Raw genomic sequence first — 18,704 nt, 5'->3', positions numbered from 1 at the left:
TCACTCCTCCTGAGCAATCCAAACTCCTACTAGCTACTCATAACTACTCTTCAGCATTCCAAACTCCTACTTGGTACTCATAACTCCTTGAAACTCATAAGCTTGCTATATTGACCGAGCCTGACAATTGAAGCACAAGCCTTGCACAACTAACAAATGAAAATGCGAAAGACATATATGATGAACACTGGAAACTGTTCCATTAGTTGTAGCCATGTATGATGACTGCCAGTATTCTACTTGGTAAGCTTTACCATCTTTTTATATTTAGAGCTTCCATCTATACAGGTGTAAATACTTGCAGCACAGCATTGAAATGTCTGCCAACTAATCAACATGCAAACATGGAGTAAAAGACATGGGAGGCCCATCCATCACCTGCTTAGGAACCTGTCCAAAGTTGTTGATGAAACCAATGATAGCGTTACGCTTAAGTGGGTCATCAATGCTGTAGATATCCACATTCCCCTCATAAAACAGATAATGGAAGACATTATGGGCCTCAATAGCCGCTTTGCCTTGCTGTTTGTAGCCAAAGATCAAGTCAATCCACTCGTGCAAGTGGGCGCTGACGTAGTCACACTCGAGGGCCTCTCTGTGCATTCGCACAAACTCTCTCGGATCACCTTTGGCCCATGGGGGCAGTCCTACATGGTTGAGCCTCACTCCGCTCTGCTTCTCTCCTGAAAAAATGAGAACAGATTTTTCAAATCATTGCGTGAAGTGAGTTGGCTATTCTGTCTGGAAGCAATGACATCAGAAATCTTTTTGTCAAATTGGCTGGAAACTCCAACCACTTTGACAAAACTCCACACAACTACCAATCTTACCGCACTGAAGCCCCCTCAGCACACATGTTAATACACTAGGAGCAAATACTCAAAAGGCGCACAAGGATGAGTTAACAGAAGTAAAAAAATCAAATGCTTAGTCGCGTTTGGTATGAGAGTAGAGTAAATATGTTTACAAGGTACTTATGTAATAAAAGTAGTTGCAAGCCGCGTAATAAAATATTTCACAAAGTACTTACCTACCAGAAGTCTCTGCAGAGTACTTAATGAACCTGTTTACAAGGTACTTACCGAATGAAAGTGTTTATAAAGTGTTTATAACTTACCTACTAAAAGTCTGCAAGTTACTTAATGAACCTGTTTACAAGGTACTTACCTAATGAACCTGTTTACTGAATAAGTAACTACCAGAAGTATCTACAAGCATCTAATTACCTATAACAAGTGTCTACAAGAGACGTACCCAATTCAAACTTATTGGAATTGAGGAGAAAGTCAGGCAGATAGAAAAATTCAGGAATCAACTCTTTCACATCCGTCATGTTGGTCCTTGAAGCCGACTCATACGCTTCCTTGATCGTGTGAAACATGCGATCAGCAAGGTCAAAATGGCCACCCTGCAGGCTGAGAAAGTGCTGAGTAAATGGCTCCATTCTGACAAGGTAGGAAGCAACAATCATAGCGCTGGAGTAATGGGTGCCGTAGTGGTAGGCCGGGGTCTCACCTGTGTACACATGGTATAATGACATGTAGAATACAGCGATTCAGTTAGCGTAACAATTGAGGCACGAAAGCACATCGCCGTGACCATGCTTGTATAAGAGAGAAAGAGAGCACCAGCCAGTCTAAAGAGCCCAGCCATGAAACGACCATAATATTCATCTTATGAATACTAGCTGTGCTACTGGGAATAAGAAAAAGGCTTGACAAGGAGAGGGCCATTACAGATGAGTAACATATGAAAATGGCGAGACAGATAGGTGAGTTGAGAGGGTCATGGGAGATTAATTAGAAATGAGTGAGAGAATTACAGGTATATCACATATGAGAGGGATAAAAAGGTGAGTCACACTTGAAAAGGTTCAGAACAGAGGAACTACTTAAGAGATGGACCCACAGATGAACAAGCATGAAGGCTCGAAGACACCAGAGACAAACAACATTACGGAATACTAGTATTAGTACACTAGTACTCACATCAGCCATGCAACCAACGCTTTTCAAGTCATACTGGAGAAAGAAAAAATGAGTAAAATCTTTTGCCATTGACACTTCACGACATCAATTTAAATTTCTTTTATGTTTGTAATAAAATTGGATATTTTGATAAATATATATTATTTGTGAGCAACTCACTTATTACTATAAATCTAACTGGTTTCTTCAGTAAGATTCAGATTTCATTTTAAAACATATGAGTTGACGATCAGCAAGCCAAACGAACAAAGCAGCAGGTATAAATGTAAAGCATTCCTAAATACATTCGAATAGCCTAGCCTTCAACAATAATGTCAGCCGCAACAGCAATCCTTGAGGATTCACCAGCAAGTTTACTCTACTACCCGTCTGCCTCTGCCTTGCGAGGGGGTATGGCAGATAAATACAAGTGGAAGGAGGCTGAGCAGGTGAATCACACATGAGACCGACAGAATGATGAGTCACATGTAAAGTGGTTGTGGCAGATGACTAACACACTAATGGAGCATAAGAGATGAGTCACACATGAAAACCAAAGAGTGGCGAATTGACTAACATTAAGCAACTTTGTGTCAGTTATAAACATAATGTGGAGACTTGGCCATGATGATCATGTGACCAGACTAACACATATTGTGTTACACATCATCTAAACTCTACTACTTTACCCATGTCCATTTTGGAGCCTGAAATAGTGTAAGGAATGGCTTTAGAATTGCATAATTTATCTCATAATAGAACATCTGACAATTTAAAAGCTATCAATAATGTAACTAATTAAAAGAAGTATTGTAATATGTAATAATTCGTTACGATAAAGAGACAATCTATTGAATTGTAGCAGTATATAATGCTTTCCTAAGTAGCAAACATAACGTCTCCATCAACTCAATAGATCATAGGAAAATAAGAAACAACTGAAATGAATAGAATTGAATAAGCTACTAACTTTTCATAGCAACAGCAAAGTGTGAAAAAATGTGTCAAAGTGCATCTTCAAGCTATATGCTGTCAGTGTAAGAAAAATGGTTCATGTACTACTTGATATTCCGGAAGACACCAGTAATAACTGTACTGCCTAAGAGAGTACATGCTACTATCTTGTTTGTCAGAGAATACACTAACATCCTGCTGAGAAGAGCAACCACCGCTATCCTTTGCTGCGTTAGTAGTTAGTAGTCGGATGACTATATTCCTACACCAAAAGATAGACTAACCTGTTGGATCATCCCAGTCTTTAAAGCGCTTCTGAAACTGCGTAAGTCTGTTTTCAGTGAGCGCACCCATAGGCTTGCTCAAGTCTCTGAAAGTCTGAGGATCGGTGAGGTCAAGGGTAGGTGAGCTGTAGTCGGCAAGAACCCACGGAAAAACTGGGTATTGCATGAGGTCGTTGTAAGACCTCCCCGCCAGCGTGTTCAGGTACATCAAATACTGGAAGTTACTTATCTCTCCTCTCTGTAAGAAGGAAGCGATAGACTTATCTATTCTCTAACCTTCTAGTTTTTCTAAGTTAAAATGGTAAGAAGCAATAGAGGAATAAAAAGACCAGTCCATCAAGGAATGCATAAGCTAAGGAGAGGATGACTCCAGTTATAAAGAGTATCAAAGCATTAACTCGCCTCCCATCTGCTAGTCACTGATCTTTCGCTTATAAGAGAACTTATGATTCCTGTTCCCTGCTCCATTTTAGTCCCTTGCTTTTGGCCTGCTACAGAATGGAGGGAGTGGTTGGTAATGGAGGATGCCATAGACATCAGCCTGGTCATAAACAAAGATGATAAGCAGTAAAAAACAGAGCGAGCTTCCAATCAATCCAACGTACGGCATAATGTTCAGAGGAATAAACAAAGGCATAAATGTACTAAGAAAAGATGTTGACAATGAAAGTATATTTAGTCAGCTTCTGTCCAGGAAGACAGTAGGTATAACTCAAATAAATCGGAAGTCTGGCCCCTGTAGAGGGATGAATGAAGTGATAATAACTCACTTTGTCATAACTTTGTTCCTTGTCTTAGGAGGAAAGGCTAGAAGCACATTCCTACCATCAGAATTAAAGAGTTCAAGCGCTATCGGCTGCAGGAGGTAGCGTCTCTTCAGCACTTCTCTAATGTCGCTATAATAGAACTTCAAACACCTGAAATGCCATATGACAACATCAGTCATCTACATTTGTTGTTGCATTACTATTAAATAGTCTCCGAGAGGGAGATAAGAAACAAGTGTCATCATTCACCTTTCCCTTTAATACATTTTAAATGTTACAACTACACGTATCACACTGGATCTTAGTGACTCTTCTAGTATACAAAAAGAGCTATGTTCATACATCTCCTAACACCGCTGACACTACAACTGACACTGCCCCGGACACAAACTGACACCACACCTGACACTACATTTGATACCATACCTAACACAAGCCTAACAACATACCTCACACCACAGTTTACACCACAATTGATGTCATACCTGACACCACCAGAAATCACACCTGATACTACCATTGACACCACCCTTGATATCTGAAATCACACTGAAAATCTGAAAATACACTGAAATCGCTGCAAGCATTGCCTAATGGCGCCTAAAACGCCATATCTGATACCATACCTAATGCCACACCTGACATCAGAATTGATAAAATAAGGAAAACCAAAAAGACAAAAATACAAATAAACTTCATTTTCATTAACAGCATAAAAGGGGTTAGCTGCACAACAAGTTTGCCTACAATTTCTTAGTCGTCTTTTGGCTAGCCATTGAGCTACTCGAGGTGTAGTGTTGCACTTTGGGAATGATAGGGTTTCGGTATTCCTCCGGTATGCTGTCAATATCTTGTATCTGATTGGGAGATGGGAGTGTGAAGCCATCAAGTATGTAATACCTGTCTCTGCCGAGCAACATAATACCTTCAAAGGACTCAAGACCTTGGACTCGTGCGCACCTGAACATCTGACCGATCTACAACATAAACAGCCTACAGCTCTATCAACCTCTCAATACTTCTCTAGATACTACCTATGCACTTTAAATACTGTACTGAAAAGACCTGCTAGTATTCATGCTTATACCAACACAAATAAAATGTTTTGAAGTCAACTCGTGCACTAAAATTACTATGCGATCAGATTACTAAACTAGTTATGAAAAAGCATTTAAAACCAATTTTCACACCTGAGTGTAGAGGTCAATGGCATCAAAAGTGTGAGACAAGATTTTAGCAGCTAGACAGATGACTACTAGAAATTTGAGTAGCCAATAACAGCGAGAGCATTAGCTAACCTTCTCGCCTTCGTCCAGCAGACGTGTGAGTGTCTGGTGGTTGTCAAGGCTGGTCCTCACAGACTCTTCCAAGCTGCTGCCAGATTGACTAGAAGTATTCAGATCTGATTGAGTCGTATCGTCATTTGGATTAGATGACACATCAGCGTCTAGCATATCATCATCTTCTGTGTCAGTTCTGGCGACTATAGAATTCCTGGGCAGCAGACTTGGTGCCTTCATCACTAGAATATGAGGAGTAACGCTGAGCTACTAGTGAAGAAAATGAGCTTGACATCAATATCAGTGACAGAGGAGGGCTGTACCAGCAGTGAGAATAGCCTCATTACCAGAGGAAAGAGTAGGCTTAGTACCAGATAAGAAAGCTAAGTAACACGCAAAAGACATGCCCAAGTACTAGTAATAGCAGTAGCCTGAGTATCATCAAAATATATAGCTTGAGGACTAGCATTGATTACATGAATCAGATTACGATGAATCAGATGAAAGAGCAGCAGCAACTACAACTTTAAAAACTACAAATCTGTAAATCAATTGCACTTTCAGCAGCACACAAGTTATAACTGATCAGCTCCTTTTTAGTAGGCACTGATCAAGTTGGCAGCGTAACAGGTTATTTAAGATATTCCGGACAACTCATCAGCAACACATATTCACAGACACTTTTCAGCAGTAACACACGTATTCTTACAGTTATTTTCAGTGCTAGCAAAATCAGACTCCATGTCTATGCTTCCCGCCGCAGAAGCACTGACTGTTTTATTAGCCGTGGAATCGTCTTCTATCAGACTCTCAATTCGCTTCATTCTGTAGAAGGACTCGCTGTCCCTGCTCACAGGGGACTGGTATTTGGTTGGCTTCAACTGTCAATGTATGTAGTAACAGTAAGAATCTCATGAACAGCTACAGGACAGCAGGACTACAGGATATGCCAGCAAATGTGTAAGCAAATACAGAGGCCACTGCCTGAATGCGACCATAATCTCCATAAAAAAAGTGTAAGTAGGTGATTACAAATGTGATTACAGCGTGATAATTTGGGCTTCTGCACAGAGATGTAGTGCACTGGACTAACATGCTCAGAGCTGCAGACGTGTTAAAAGACAGCAGCAAACCGAGTAACAGCATTCACATTCATGTGTGGCTCATTTTCTGTAGATAAACTAGCAAACATGGCCAAGACTGTTACGTAGATTCGAATTAATGCTAGCGCTTTGTTGCTAATAATAGCTCAATGAAAAGAGAAAACTGGTCCTTACGTCTGTCTTCACCCGATAAGGGTAGTGCTGATAGAACTCCTCATTCCTCTCCATCTTTATTCTCATTCTAAGTGGACCCTCTGTCATGTCCAGCTGATACTTGTCTAGGTAAGAGCCTCTGGGCGGTCCCCATATGCCCCTTTCTCTCAGCAGCTCCCTCTCGGTTCTCAGCCACGTTTCGTGTATAAACTCATGCATGTGATTGTTATCCTACACAAGCATCATATAAGCAATTGTCTTTCCTTGCATGAACAATGAAAGTACGTTAGACGCTATACTACCTTGCATAGAGAACAGACCGCATGTTTGATGCTTTTCACAAGTCACCAACTATTATGGGTTTATTTAAAAGATTACGAGGAAGAGATTACTTTCAAAGCAATGTACTGCACATGCATTCCATAGTGAGTCTGAGAAATTGTAACAGGTTGGTGACGTCTACTTGACAGACTTACCAGCTCATAGATAGTCATCTGATAATCGACTAGATCTCTAACAATAGACGTGTGAGTTGCACGCCAGATCTTGTAGTCAGCGACACTCACTGACGTCTGCTTCATTGCTGGCAGATCCTTGACTACCTTCTTGCCTATGGTGAGTCTGAGCACCCCCGTACCAACTCTCTCCAGCCGTGATTGAATCTGAGTGTGAAACCTGCAAGACATTGGTACATAGGCTAAATAAAAACTAAACTGAGGCAAATCGTTAGGCACGTATCTGAGAGCCAGGGTCTCCCAAGAAGCAAGGATCGCCCAAGACCGTTTTCTCCTCCAAGGGCATGGAATGCTTGTTAAAAAGCTATCATTGCTTACGGATAGTTTGAACATGCAATATAACCACCAGCTGAATGAGCTTTAGACTCTTTTAGAGTTCGACAGCATCCTCATTTCTTAACATCCCTGACAGCACCCTCACCTCTCAACATCCCTGACAGCACCCTCACCTCTCAACATCCCTAACAGATGCTTTCTTCTGTGACTCTTGGAAGGCGATCCATGCCTTGAGAGCAGGAGAGTGAAGAAGGTCTCTGCGGCTCTCGAGCGTTGGGGTGCTGATTTTGGGAGAAGGATGTGTTTCTGTAGGAATACTCAGTGATATCTTCAGAGCCTCTTCTATGGCCTATGAAAACATTTTTTCTTTAAAACATCAAATGCAAATGATACTACTGCGGAACCAAGAAAATAATCTGACATACAAAGATAAAAACTGTTTACACATGTAAACTTATACCGAAGGGTCAAATATTACACTCACAAAACAATAAGTACTTCTTGAAGGCAAAATATATTTTGTGATTGAAAGGTGTTAAAAGTCTTTTTCAACATAAGCGATCCGAAAATCTCTACATGACAATCGATGATTTAAAAATCATGTAAACGCTATTGAAAGAGTGTGCTGTCTGCAACAATAAGCCACGTACAGGTGCCTGCGTATCTAATACATAAGATCACGAGTGTAAGTTTTCTTCTGGTAAAGAGCGTGCTGCTAAATATGAGAACACTAAGTGACTTTCCCAGAGATTATCTTAGGTGTAACATAATGGTTATATATGTCTGGTAACATTATATGAGCTATTGTAAAAGGTTAAAGTTGAAGTGAGTTTTCACTCAACCTTTTTACTAACCAGTTTTAAGAGGAGTGGTTCGCTGTTTTGGACATAAATTTTGTTTATCTCAACATTGTTACAGTCGGTTTATAATAAAATGCTTTTACATCCATTCATCACTGAATGTATAATTTGTAAATAGTAGTTTTATACAATGCTTAACCATAAAGAAAAACAGCAGAAAATAGTTAAAATGTCAAAATGGTCGCTAACTGACAGGGTATCAATCAGTGTATCAATGTTAATATGAAGAAACTAGTCAAATGCCCGGCTTCGCACGGGCTTTAAAAACAGCTTACAAACAGTTGCAGGTAATGTAGTTGCCTGTCACTTGCCATTAGCCTGGCGCATTACCAATGGAGAATTTGAGTGAGCTAGCATTGCTAAACTTACTAATAAGAACTGTGAGAGCAAGCATAAAATGATGTTGCGCCGTAACGCAGGGTGGTATGAGTATTTTCACCCATATAGCGACATACATCGCCAAATGAATCCAATACATCTCGCGTAGCTCAATGGTTTAGCATATCATCTGGGGAATGAGAGGTTCAGAGATCGAATCTTCGGCGATACAAATTCTCCATTCCAAGATTTTAACAGCTCTAGCTAAACAGGTAGACATCCAAACAATTGACAAACTTTGGGATTTACATATATATATATATATATATATATATATATATATATATATATATATATATAGACTAACTAAAGCCTATGATATAGACCAAGAGAAAACTGTGCGAGCACATGTAATCAGCAGTAGCCTAACCCCTCACCTACTTATACTACTAACCAATATGAAACTCACTGGTTTTTTGGCCACATAAAGCTCTTGCCAGACTCGCGTTGCAGCCGAAACTAGGAGTTGTGTACTCTCTTTATCACCGCTAGCTTCGGGATGTTCCCTCTCTACATGCCACTGAGTAGTCGAGCCTTCCTCCCACGAGACCTGGTGTCTCGGCGATGTCAACTCGAGGAGACAGTGAGTCAAGCAACTAATAAACTCCAAGTCGAAGTTGCCATGGCCGAATACGAGGCTGCGATTATCCCTAAGACGATGAAGGGCATCTAAAACAGCTGTGCGACGAGCCAGCGTGTCCGTTGGTCGACTCAGCTCAAAGAGAATTGTGCGGTTAAGGCAGTTGTAGAGAGTGTCTAAAGAGAGACTGGAAGAGCGACGTTTTCCTTGCGCGAGCAGCTCTTTCACAAACTCAAATATGTCCTTTGCCTCCTTGTTGTATGAACCTAAAAATAAAGGTATGGTATAGTCAGCAATACACCCCAGAGATAACTATATGTCACCAAAAACATGTACTATAACAGATTATCCCGTATACCCAACACCCACTTCATAGCAAGAACCACTGAACACACCAGATCAAAAACTTTACCTATCTTAAATCTATAACATCTTAATATCTTTTTTAAACACTATTGTTTTTTAACACGACCTGATTTGCTTGTCTCAGCATTGGCTAGTGAAATAAAGTTAAAATCAAATATAAAATACCTGTTGTTTATTTCAGAATACACAGCGTAGGGGACTGTTTATAGATATGTCTGGTTTAGTTTCAACCGATAGACACTCCACAATAATATAACAGCATGAGTCATCTCAGTGATACAAATATTATCATAGTAGCAAAGTTCTCAATATTCACGTCATACTGATGCTGTTAATATCAACGCCTTGAGTTTGACTTAATGTCAATGTCTCGAATTGTGACATCATTTAGATGACAAATATAATGGCGTCATACCATTGCCTCAAACCACTAATATTTAAATTTTACCTTTGTTCTTAACTGCCAGGAGCTGGAGTTTAGTAACTTAGCAATTGAAATCCCTTTCATAAAAACCTGGTAGGATATCTTATATAGGAGTAGGTACTCATGTCTGCACATTCAGGCCATGCAAAAATGTACAACATTACAATAGTAAACTATGAATAACTTGCCAACTACCCGGAATGTCATGAGTATCAGCTCACTAGCCTATGTTACATACCTAATATATATTAACCTATTATATATGTTACATATGTAATTTTAAATATATATTATGTTAAAAAGAATATGTTAACCTACTATATAAGACACACTATCGTGACACTGGGTCTCCACTACCCCCGAGCACACGATAACCATTACCTCTGTTGAAATAAACCGGCAGTGAGCTACCCATGTAACCGAAACATAATGGCAGCTACTCACCATGCCATAATTTGTCTACTACAAGGTTAGTAAAAAAGAAAACGTGGGCCACAATGTGAGAGAAGCTGCCAGAAGAGCTGTAAAGGTGTACTGCAGCTTGTTCCCCCAAAAGGATGTCAGCAGCGAGAAGGTGGTCCATGATGAGATGAAGTATAGCAGTCTGGAACTCGGCCTGTTCATTCTTGCTGCAGTAGGCAGGGCACGTCTACAAATCACAAAGTAGACGGGGAAAGTCAAAGGCACTGGACAAACTAAGGCACCGCGCTTGTTTCTAACATGAATGCACCTCTTCAAACAGATCCTTCCGATTATAACCGATACAAGTATAAAAATTGTATCTTGAAAACATTACTAGGTTTTGAAAACCTAAACTATATTACCTTGTGGTAAAACCGGGAATATAAACACTAGTTACTAACGCCACTCTACAAATAAACTTTGTAAACCACATTTTTTCATGAGGTTTATTTATTAGGAGATAAACTTCTTGACTTACAAGTAATCAAAACTACGTGGGCTCTAAGCTGTCCTAAATCCGTGGCATTGAATGGTGAGTCATATTCAGATAGAAAATCGGTAGACACGGTTGTAACCAGCAAAGTCTTTATGGCGAAAAATAACACATGGTGCTGTGAAAAAAATATAAGATCATTTGGTACTAGTAAAACTTAAAATCGTATATTTTCCAAGAAATTGTTCACAGCAGGAAGTGAGAGTTGTTCACAGCAGGAAGTGAGAATCGTTCACAATGAGAAACAAAAATCCGTTCAAAAGAAGTAATACTTGTATGTGAACAGATTGTAAGTATTACAAATAATAAGTTAAGCTTGATCTGCTGTTTCTCATCCACCCACACCTACATGTATCACCTACATGTATCACCTATATGTATCACCTACATGTACATCTCATCCACCCACACCTACATGTATCCCCTACATGTACATCTCATCCACCCACACCTACATGTATCACCTACATGTATCACCTATATGTATCACCTACATGTACATCTCATCCACCCACACCTACATGTATCCTCTACATGTACATCTCATCCACCCACACCTACATGTATCACCTACATGTACATCTCATCCACCCACACCTACATGTATCACCTACATGTACATCTCATCCACCCACACCTACATGTATCACCTACATGTACATCTCATCCACCCACACCTACATGTACACCCACACCCACACATATCTGCCACACCCACACATACCTGCCACACCCACACCTACATGTATCTGCCACACCCACACCTACATGTATCTGCCATATAAAAGGATCCTCAACTCTATGTAGAAAATAAAGCTTGCAAGTTGCTGGAAACATGGAATCAAATTCTATAGAAGGTCGTTAACCAATTAGTTTAAAAATAATTAAATTTAGTACTTTGATCTATCAAATGCACGACTAAGCCAGCTGTCCTACTCCCCGTAGAATAAAGGAAATACAATTACTAACCAACAGAATGTGTGCGGATAGGTTAGTAAAGGTGTTGAACTTGTATACTCAAAAATACATGTAGTCCTTCAAATCATGTTCATTCCATTTCTTTCCCATGAATTATCATTATTTTAATAAAAGGCAGTCAAATGCCCCAATAAATACAATACTTCTTTTACTTAGATCTGAGCCATAATTCATTCATAACCACAGAGAATCACCATGTACATAAAGGCTGTAGCACTAACATAACAATGTTTGTAATACTAATAGGACATCTTTCAAGTTCAACGGATCAATAACCTTCACTTTATTCCATACTGAGTGACGGAAAAAAATATTTTTATTTGCGCTCCCAAAACCGTTATTTACCGACCTGTTCAATTTTAATTATAATCAGTCTATGAATGCAAACATGCTCAAAACAAACCTTGTTTCAGTGCATGGGTCTCCTAAAGGGAAAATGTGAAATAATAACTTACTAAAAAAATTAAGTCCCATATTCTACATCGATCTTGTTTTACATGATGTTAATAGCTCACTCTAAACAGTACATATAAATATAGAATAACTGCATGAGTTTAACTCGTCTGCCGAGCATTGAATGTGGTTATAAAAAAGGCAAATTGCTAATTAAAATAATATTTAACCGTCTCAAATAATATTACCTTCTCTTAAGTAGAAGAGTATTTGACACCAAGCAACACCTAACAAATAATTTTGGATACTGATGATAATGACACGAATTAATATTTAAGACCGCTGCCTTTCCTGTCAGCATAAATGACCTTTTATTCAAGTTGAACATGCGCCGGCAATCAGCTAGCTGATTAAGACCTGTAAATTGTTATAAGAGAGCTACAAGTCCTTTTAGATTTGTCTTTCCTTATGAACTTCTTAAAACAGGACTTGCTCACAGCAAAAGCCAACTTTGTTCAATATACTGCGAAGCTTTAGAAATTCCTGAAGATTACTCACCTCCAAGATGACCTCAACCACTTGGGTGTTCCTCGTTGGAGCCATGGCAAAACTTTCCATTATAATTTTCATGATAAGTTCAATGATTTGCCGTCTGGCTGGGTGGTCTGACAGAAGTGTGGAAGAGCTGTCATCGGAAACCTGTCCATGAAACAAACCAAAGACTCATAAGTTTGGCCTTATAGCACGCTTCAAGACATCTTTTGGTATAAATTGATAAAACTATTAATATTAGTTAAAGTAGAAAACTATGCAAACAGTTTGACGCTACGGACTGTGAATTATTAAATGATGGTGAGTGTGAGTGACAGGTGCCTGTTACCAGTCACCTGTCACTCATGCACTAGGCACCAATCACCAGTCTCTAGGCTTGCATACATAACTGGCTGCACATATTAACGACAAAATGTCTTTAACCGCTACAGTTTCAATGTATAAATTGAAACTTCAAATAGATATGCTAGTAGTTATTTTTTCAACTGATTATTCTTCTTTTGCGTAAACCACAGAAAGCACTCAAAGCTTGTGCACGTAATACATTAAATAATCAAACTACATCTGGCTGCTTCCCATGTAAAACTAGACAAGCGATGCCTGTTGATGGCCATGGCTAGTCGGCAGCTGACCTGAAGGAAATATAAGCAACAAAATCTGAAAACAAAAAGTGGCACCAAATTTTCCTATTAAAATAACTTCAAACAAAAACCAACAACCTGAATAAAGTGCATTAGCAGAACCTACTATAACTTGCTATATAGCTTATAAATTACTATAACTTGCTATTTAAGCGGTCATAAGAGCGAGCTATGTATTAGGAATGTGGAGATGGACTGACCATATTATCCAATGAGCGATTGGCCACACTGTCCTGAAACTGGTAGAGGCTAGAGTGTGTATCAGTCGGTGTGGCTTCACTACTGGCCAACAAACTCCCTTTCTTCTGAAACAGCACTGAGGCTAAGGCTGAGAGGAAGTCACTAGACATGGCAATAGGTTTGAATTGCTGCGAATGCTTTTGATACATAAGAAGAAGAAGCTGCGTCAAAGTGATAGGATATTCTCTTAACCAAGAGCCTTCTTCTTCATTCTGCCATTGCTGCAAGACACCATAATATTACGTGGGAATTCGTTTCTTGATCAATGTTTGTGTTATAATTTCATAACCTAAAAATATATTTCAAGATCACCTTCAAAAACTGTATTTAACCAAAAATTCGGAACAGCTCATGATTAGTCAGTCTCCTGTCTAAAGTTCTCACCAATGATTGGTCTACGGTCGGAAACATTTCTACATGATTGGTTTATAGTCTGAAACACTTCAACATAATTGGTCTATAGTCTGAAACACTTCAACATAATTGGTCTATTATAGTCTGAAACACTTCTACCTGATTGGTCCATTGCTCTTGCCCACAACTGATTTATAATCTGATGTACTAATTGGTGAGTGCTTTATACTCTAAAGCAATGGTCAATACTACTCGACAGTTTAAAGCACTCCCAAATAGTCTACGGCAAAAAGGTCATAAGTTTTCTTTATTAAAACCCAAATCTTAAACAAAATAACTGAAATGTTTATGTGAGCATATATCATATTAGTTCATGGCACTGTGTTTAGTTGATAAAAAACAATTTATGTTACCTGTAGGCCATCTGGATAATGGCTATTGCAGTAAATTAAATACATGGGTGCATCTAGGCGAGAAGCACTGCACCAAGATAGACTGCATAGGAATCCTACTATATCACAAATGAACATACACCACATCGTATGCAGTTGTTTGATAGGTAGTCCATGAAGACGCACAACTCCAAAGATCATGTAAAAATGTTAAAAAATTTATACCAGTATAAAATATAAAAGATTATTTGGCCTGTCAGCAGAAGAATAGTAATCGTCTCACCATGTTCATCATGGTCCTAATCATAACCAATATGATGACTGCAGGTTCCTGGTTCCATGGAGCAGGAGCTTTTTTAGAATGAGATTGGGACTTGCCTTTCTCTTCAGATTTTAGAAAGTGAGAGCAAAGGTCATGGAGGCGTAACTGAAAAATGTGGTCATAAATAAGGCAAAACAGCTCAACTTAGTGTAAGGTAAGATAACATCAAATCAGAGCCAGGTTCTCTCACTAGATTACCAGCTGCGAACTTTCTAGTAAAATATAACAATGACTACAAAGTTGTCTAGTTTTACGAATTTCCTTAAGAATTTAGGAGAAGACTCTTTCATTTGTGCTAGTTTACTTTAACTCTTTTATGGAAAGATGGGTGGTGAATTTACGTAAATCTTAAAATAGTACGGATGTTCAGTTGAGCTGTTACTTATTCAGGAAATGCCAGTAATGATATTCTGCAAATTGTTCTAATGATACCTTTTATAATAACACCTTTAATAATAACACCTTTAATAATAAAAACTTTTATGATGGCAGCTTTTACGATGGCACCTTTTATGATGGCACCTTTTATGATGACACCTTTTACGATGGCACCTTTCACAATGGCACCTTTTATGATGGCACTTTTCCTGATGGCACTTTTTAAGATAAAATAAATAGTTAGTTAAACTGTGAAATAGATTTCAGGATAAGGAAAGAAGTAAAAAAAACAAATAACAGTACAGAGAATAAAGAAAAAAGAAGATTCCAGAACAAAGAAAACCGCTACTACGAAAAGTTGACCTTGTGATTTTAAGACTGACCTGCACTGTGCCCTTTGGCAGACTTATTGGATGGTTGACAAGAAGACAGCCAAGCAGATAATATATCTCAGCAATTGAGCAATGAGGCTCTAGGGACCACTGCAGGCTGATGAACCCTGGGAGCTGACAGATAGCCAAGTTCACTTCTCTCCCAGAATTCCTACTACTTCCACTCTCAATATTCACTCCTACAAACGGCTATACTATTTGAGCAGTTCCCAAATATAAGCTACGGCATATACTGTGCTACATAAACTGAATTCTACAGCTCTTTCACTACTAAATTAATCTTTTTACCTAAACATAATTATATACTCAAAAAAACCTACGACGTGACAATTGCTTGTGTAAGTTGTCATAAATTTGGAGCCACAAGGTCTATAAAAATATTTGGGTACCAAATCAGCATAAAATTATGCACCAGCTGATGCCATGAAAAGGCTACAAAAGTGTTATAGAAGAAGCTCGGACACTTTTCCGGCCCATTCGGCTGCTACCATGAGTAACGGCTTGAGCATGTTCCTAATCTGATGAATTGTCACTTTTACTATAGCTTACAGCATTATTATTACTGCTAAAAATAGACTAATCATTATCACTAACACTATCGCTCAATAAATAATCATCAGAAGTCCATTGATCTACAATTTGTGAAATCTGCGCAGCTGTAATGTGTCTGACACGGCTTGCCATTGCGAAAAAGAAATTACTATGAACAGCAAACTTTTCACAAGGCGATACTAAGCTCAGCGTAGGCTGTAGGTATATTTTGTATTGGCTCAACACAGACGATTGCGTTTCCTTTTGTTTACGTACAGACACGAGAGGCTAATTAAGCAACCACTCACTAATCAAAAGCGTTTCGTAAAAGGTATACTAAAACTGTGCCGTACGGTTCTTGGCCATACGCAAACGCTGTACAGTAAGCCGCACTCATAGTAATGCGGCTCAGAGTACGTAATGAAAGACTCGGTCCATCAAAGTATGGTAATATCTTGCTGAGCCAAAGAATGATCCATCAACGCACAATAGTTATTAGAAAAACCAAAGTTGTTCGACGTACAGCGGTATATAAACTTTCGAACATAATTTTTTGAGTTCAAACTCATTAAGTAGCGAGTACTCTGTTTACAGAGTCACTTTTATCAACCAGAGGAATTAAAAAAGCATTACGCAGAAAATGCTAAAACAATCTATAGCTTTATCACTAGTATATAGACTGGGTTCTACACATGTTATGTCATAGATAGTTGATTATGTTTCAATCATACATTCAATCAATTGTACACTATTAAACACTATTGTATTTGTGTACAATGATTTGGCGCTGTGATCGATGCACCATCAGACACAAGAGCTTTTGATCGACTGTCACTTCATGGAAACAGCACTTGTATGTTTCTTGAAGAAAACTTTATGGCTGAAGTTACTACCATCAACAAAAATGAGAAATCTCAAGTTCCATTGCGTTTGTAAGTTGATCCTAAAATATTGAATTTAATTTATCAACATAAAACCTATGCACCTAGTCAGAGAGCACTCAAAGGAGTCGTCAACGACATACCATGAAGCACCTTGTCATCAAGCACCTGCTGACAGTTTTTAAGCCAACCACCACACAGCATGCCTTCTCTGAACTTGTTGCGATGGTCATGGGAACTGAGGATGGATAGAAGCAACTCGGCGGCAAGCACAACGGTTGATTTGTGAATATGTGGTTGCATAAACAACATCAGCCAATCAAATCCAAGCACTGGAAGAAGTTTTTCTGCCAGCCTGGAACAAGTAAACAACTGTTGCACTAGTTGAGCTAACATGACCAATACGTAATGCAAAGAGGACACAACTACAAGTTTATACGATTAGCATACAGAAGATAGAACAGAGTGCAACTAAAGTGTGACATGAGTCTGTGACCTACCAGGAGTCTAGCTTTTCATCATCCCTGCAGGAATGGAGAATAGACATGAGAATATTGAGACAGGCGTTTCGCAGTCTGATATTGTGGCTGCTCGTGACAGCGCTCGATGACGAACTTGTCACTATAAAGAAATTGAACCTTTATAATAGCTATAGAAAGGTACTCAAGGTAATTCCGAGCTGTACACAAAAACTAAAAACTTCGGTCTTAAAAATAATATCCTGAACTTACCCACAATGGCTGATAAATGGTACAAAATGCCGCATATTTCACTTCAGAAGCCTAATGGTACTGTTAGCGCGATTCGGCGACCGAGAAATTTCTTTTTTACGGTAAAAAAACTCTAGCAAATCCTTGATTTACAACCACTTCAACCTACAGTTAGACCTCAACTCTATACCCATACCTCAACCTATACCGAGACCGAGACCCTTACCTCAACCTATACCGAGACCGAGACCCTTACCTCAACCTATACCGAGACCTCAACCCTTACCTCAACCCATACCTCAACCTATACCTAGATCTCAACCTATGAATTTTTTGACACGCTGTGTAAATTTTGGACAAATATTTGTCTCAGCGTATGAAGTAATTTCCAATATATAAAGTTCAAAGCTTCTCACAATATCACAGTTTCCAATATGTACATATGTAGTAGAATATATATATAGTTTCCCTCACTAGTGTAGTTTTATGAATGTTTCGTTTTTAGCTTCACACCTTTTTTTCTGTTAAAATTACAGGACCACAAAAAGCCATGTGCGAGTGAAAAAATTGATGAAAAAAGGAAGCAATACTTTTCTGAGAATTAAAAAGCAAACAATGGATGTAAATGAGTGAACATCTATGAATCAATTATTTAAAAACCTCCAAAACCGTCTAGTAGTGATCGAGAGAAAGAATGTAAAAGTGTAAATGTAAAAGAGACAAAGAAAACATCAAACTAGTGAAAGTAGAGACTAGCTGAGAGAATTAAATGTAGAATGCAAAGAACACAGGAAAACCAAAAACCATAAACAAGTTATGCTACGGTAAGTTTAATTTGAATCTCCTGAATTGCACAGGTTACACAGGAACTCTCCAATCTTCAACGTAAAAACCAACTAATAATAAAAACTAATTTTATTTATTATTACCTCAGTCATTTAGTTTCTTACATAGTTTTAATCTTATATGTAACTATGTAAAGTATTCATCTTCACCATTTTGGAGCTGTAGAACAAATTAAACACGACACAATATATTCTTATAGATATATTTGACAGCTCTAACATAAAAAGCCAAC

The 18,704-nt window shown here is 38.6% G+C and overlaps 1 protein-coding gene across 1 annotated transcript in view; it reads right to left on the bottom strand.

The window, feature by feature from the left end:
• LOC137390617 (WD repeat and FYVE domain-containing protein 3-like) overlaps positions 1–18,704 on the bottom strand; it is a 63,956-nt gene that overhangs the window by 11,019 nt on the left and 34,233 nt on the right. The window contains 20 exon segments of the mRNA XM_068076945.1: positions 379–683; positions 1,255–1,515; positions 3,206–3,443; positions 3,608–3,746; positions 3,976–4,122; positions 4,720–4,949; positions 5,271–5,494; positions 5,962–6,133; positions 6,530–6,739; positions 6,985–7,183; positions 7,473–7,648; positions 8,947–9,383; positions 10,352–10,556; positions 12,792–12,932; positions 13,627–13,878; positions 14,696–14,839; positions 15,496–15,683; positions 17,060–17,296; positions 17,340–17,518; positions 17,729–17,738. Of these exon segments, the coding sequence (XP_067933046.1) occupies positions 379–683; positions 1,255–1,515; positions 3,206–3,443; positions 3,608–3,746; positions 3,976–4,122; positions 4,720–4,949; positions 5,271–5,494; positions 5,962–6,133; positions 6,530–6,739; positions 6,985–7,183; positions 7,473–7,648; positions 8,947–9,383; positions 10,352–10,556; positions 12,792–12,932; positions 13,627–13,878; positions 14,696–14,839; positions 15,496–15,683; positions 17,060–17,296; positions 17,340–17,518; positions 17,729–17,738 (4,094 nt within the window).

The sequence above is a fragment of the Watersipora subatra genome, chromosome 1 (assembly GCF_963576615.1).
Source record: "Watersipora subatra chromosome 1, tzWatSuba1.1, whole genome shotgun sequence".
NCBI lineage: Eukaryota > Metazoa > Bryozoa > Gymnolaemata > Cheilostomatida > Watersiporidae > Watersipora > Watersipora subatra.
This window is presented reverse-complemented; position numbering and strand designations above follow the sequence as displayed.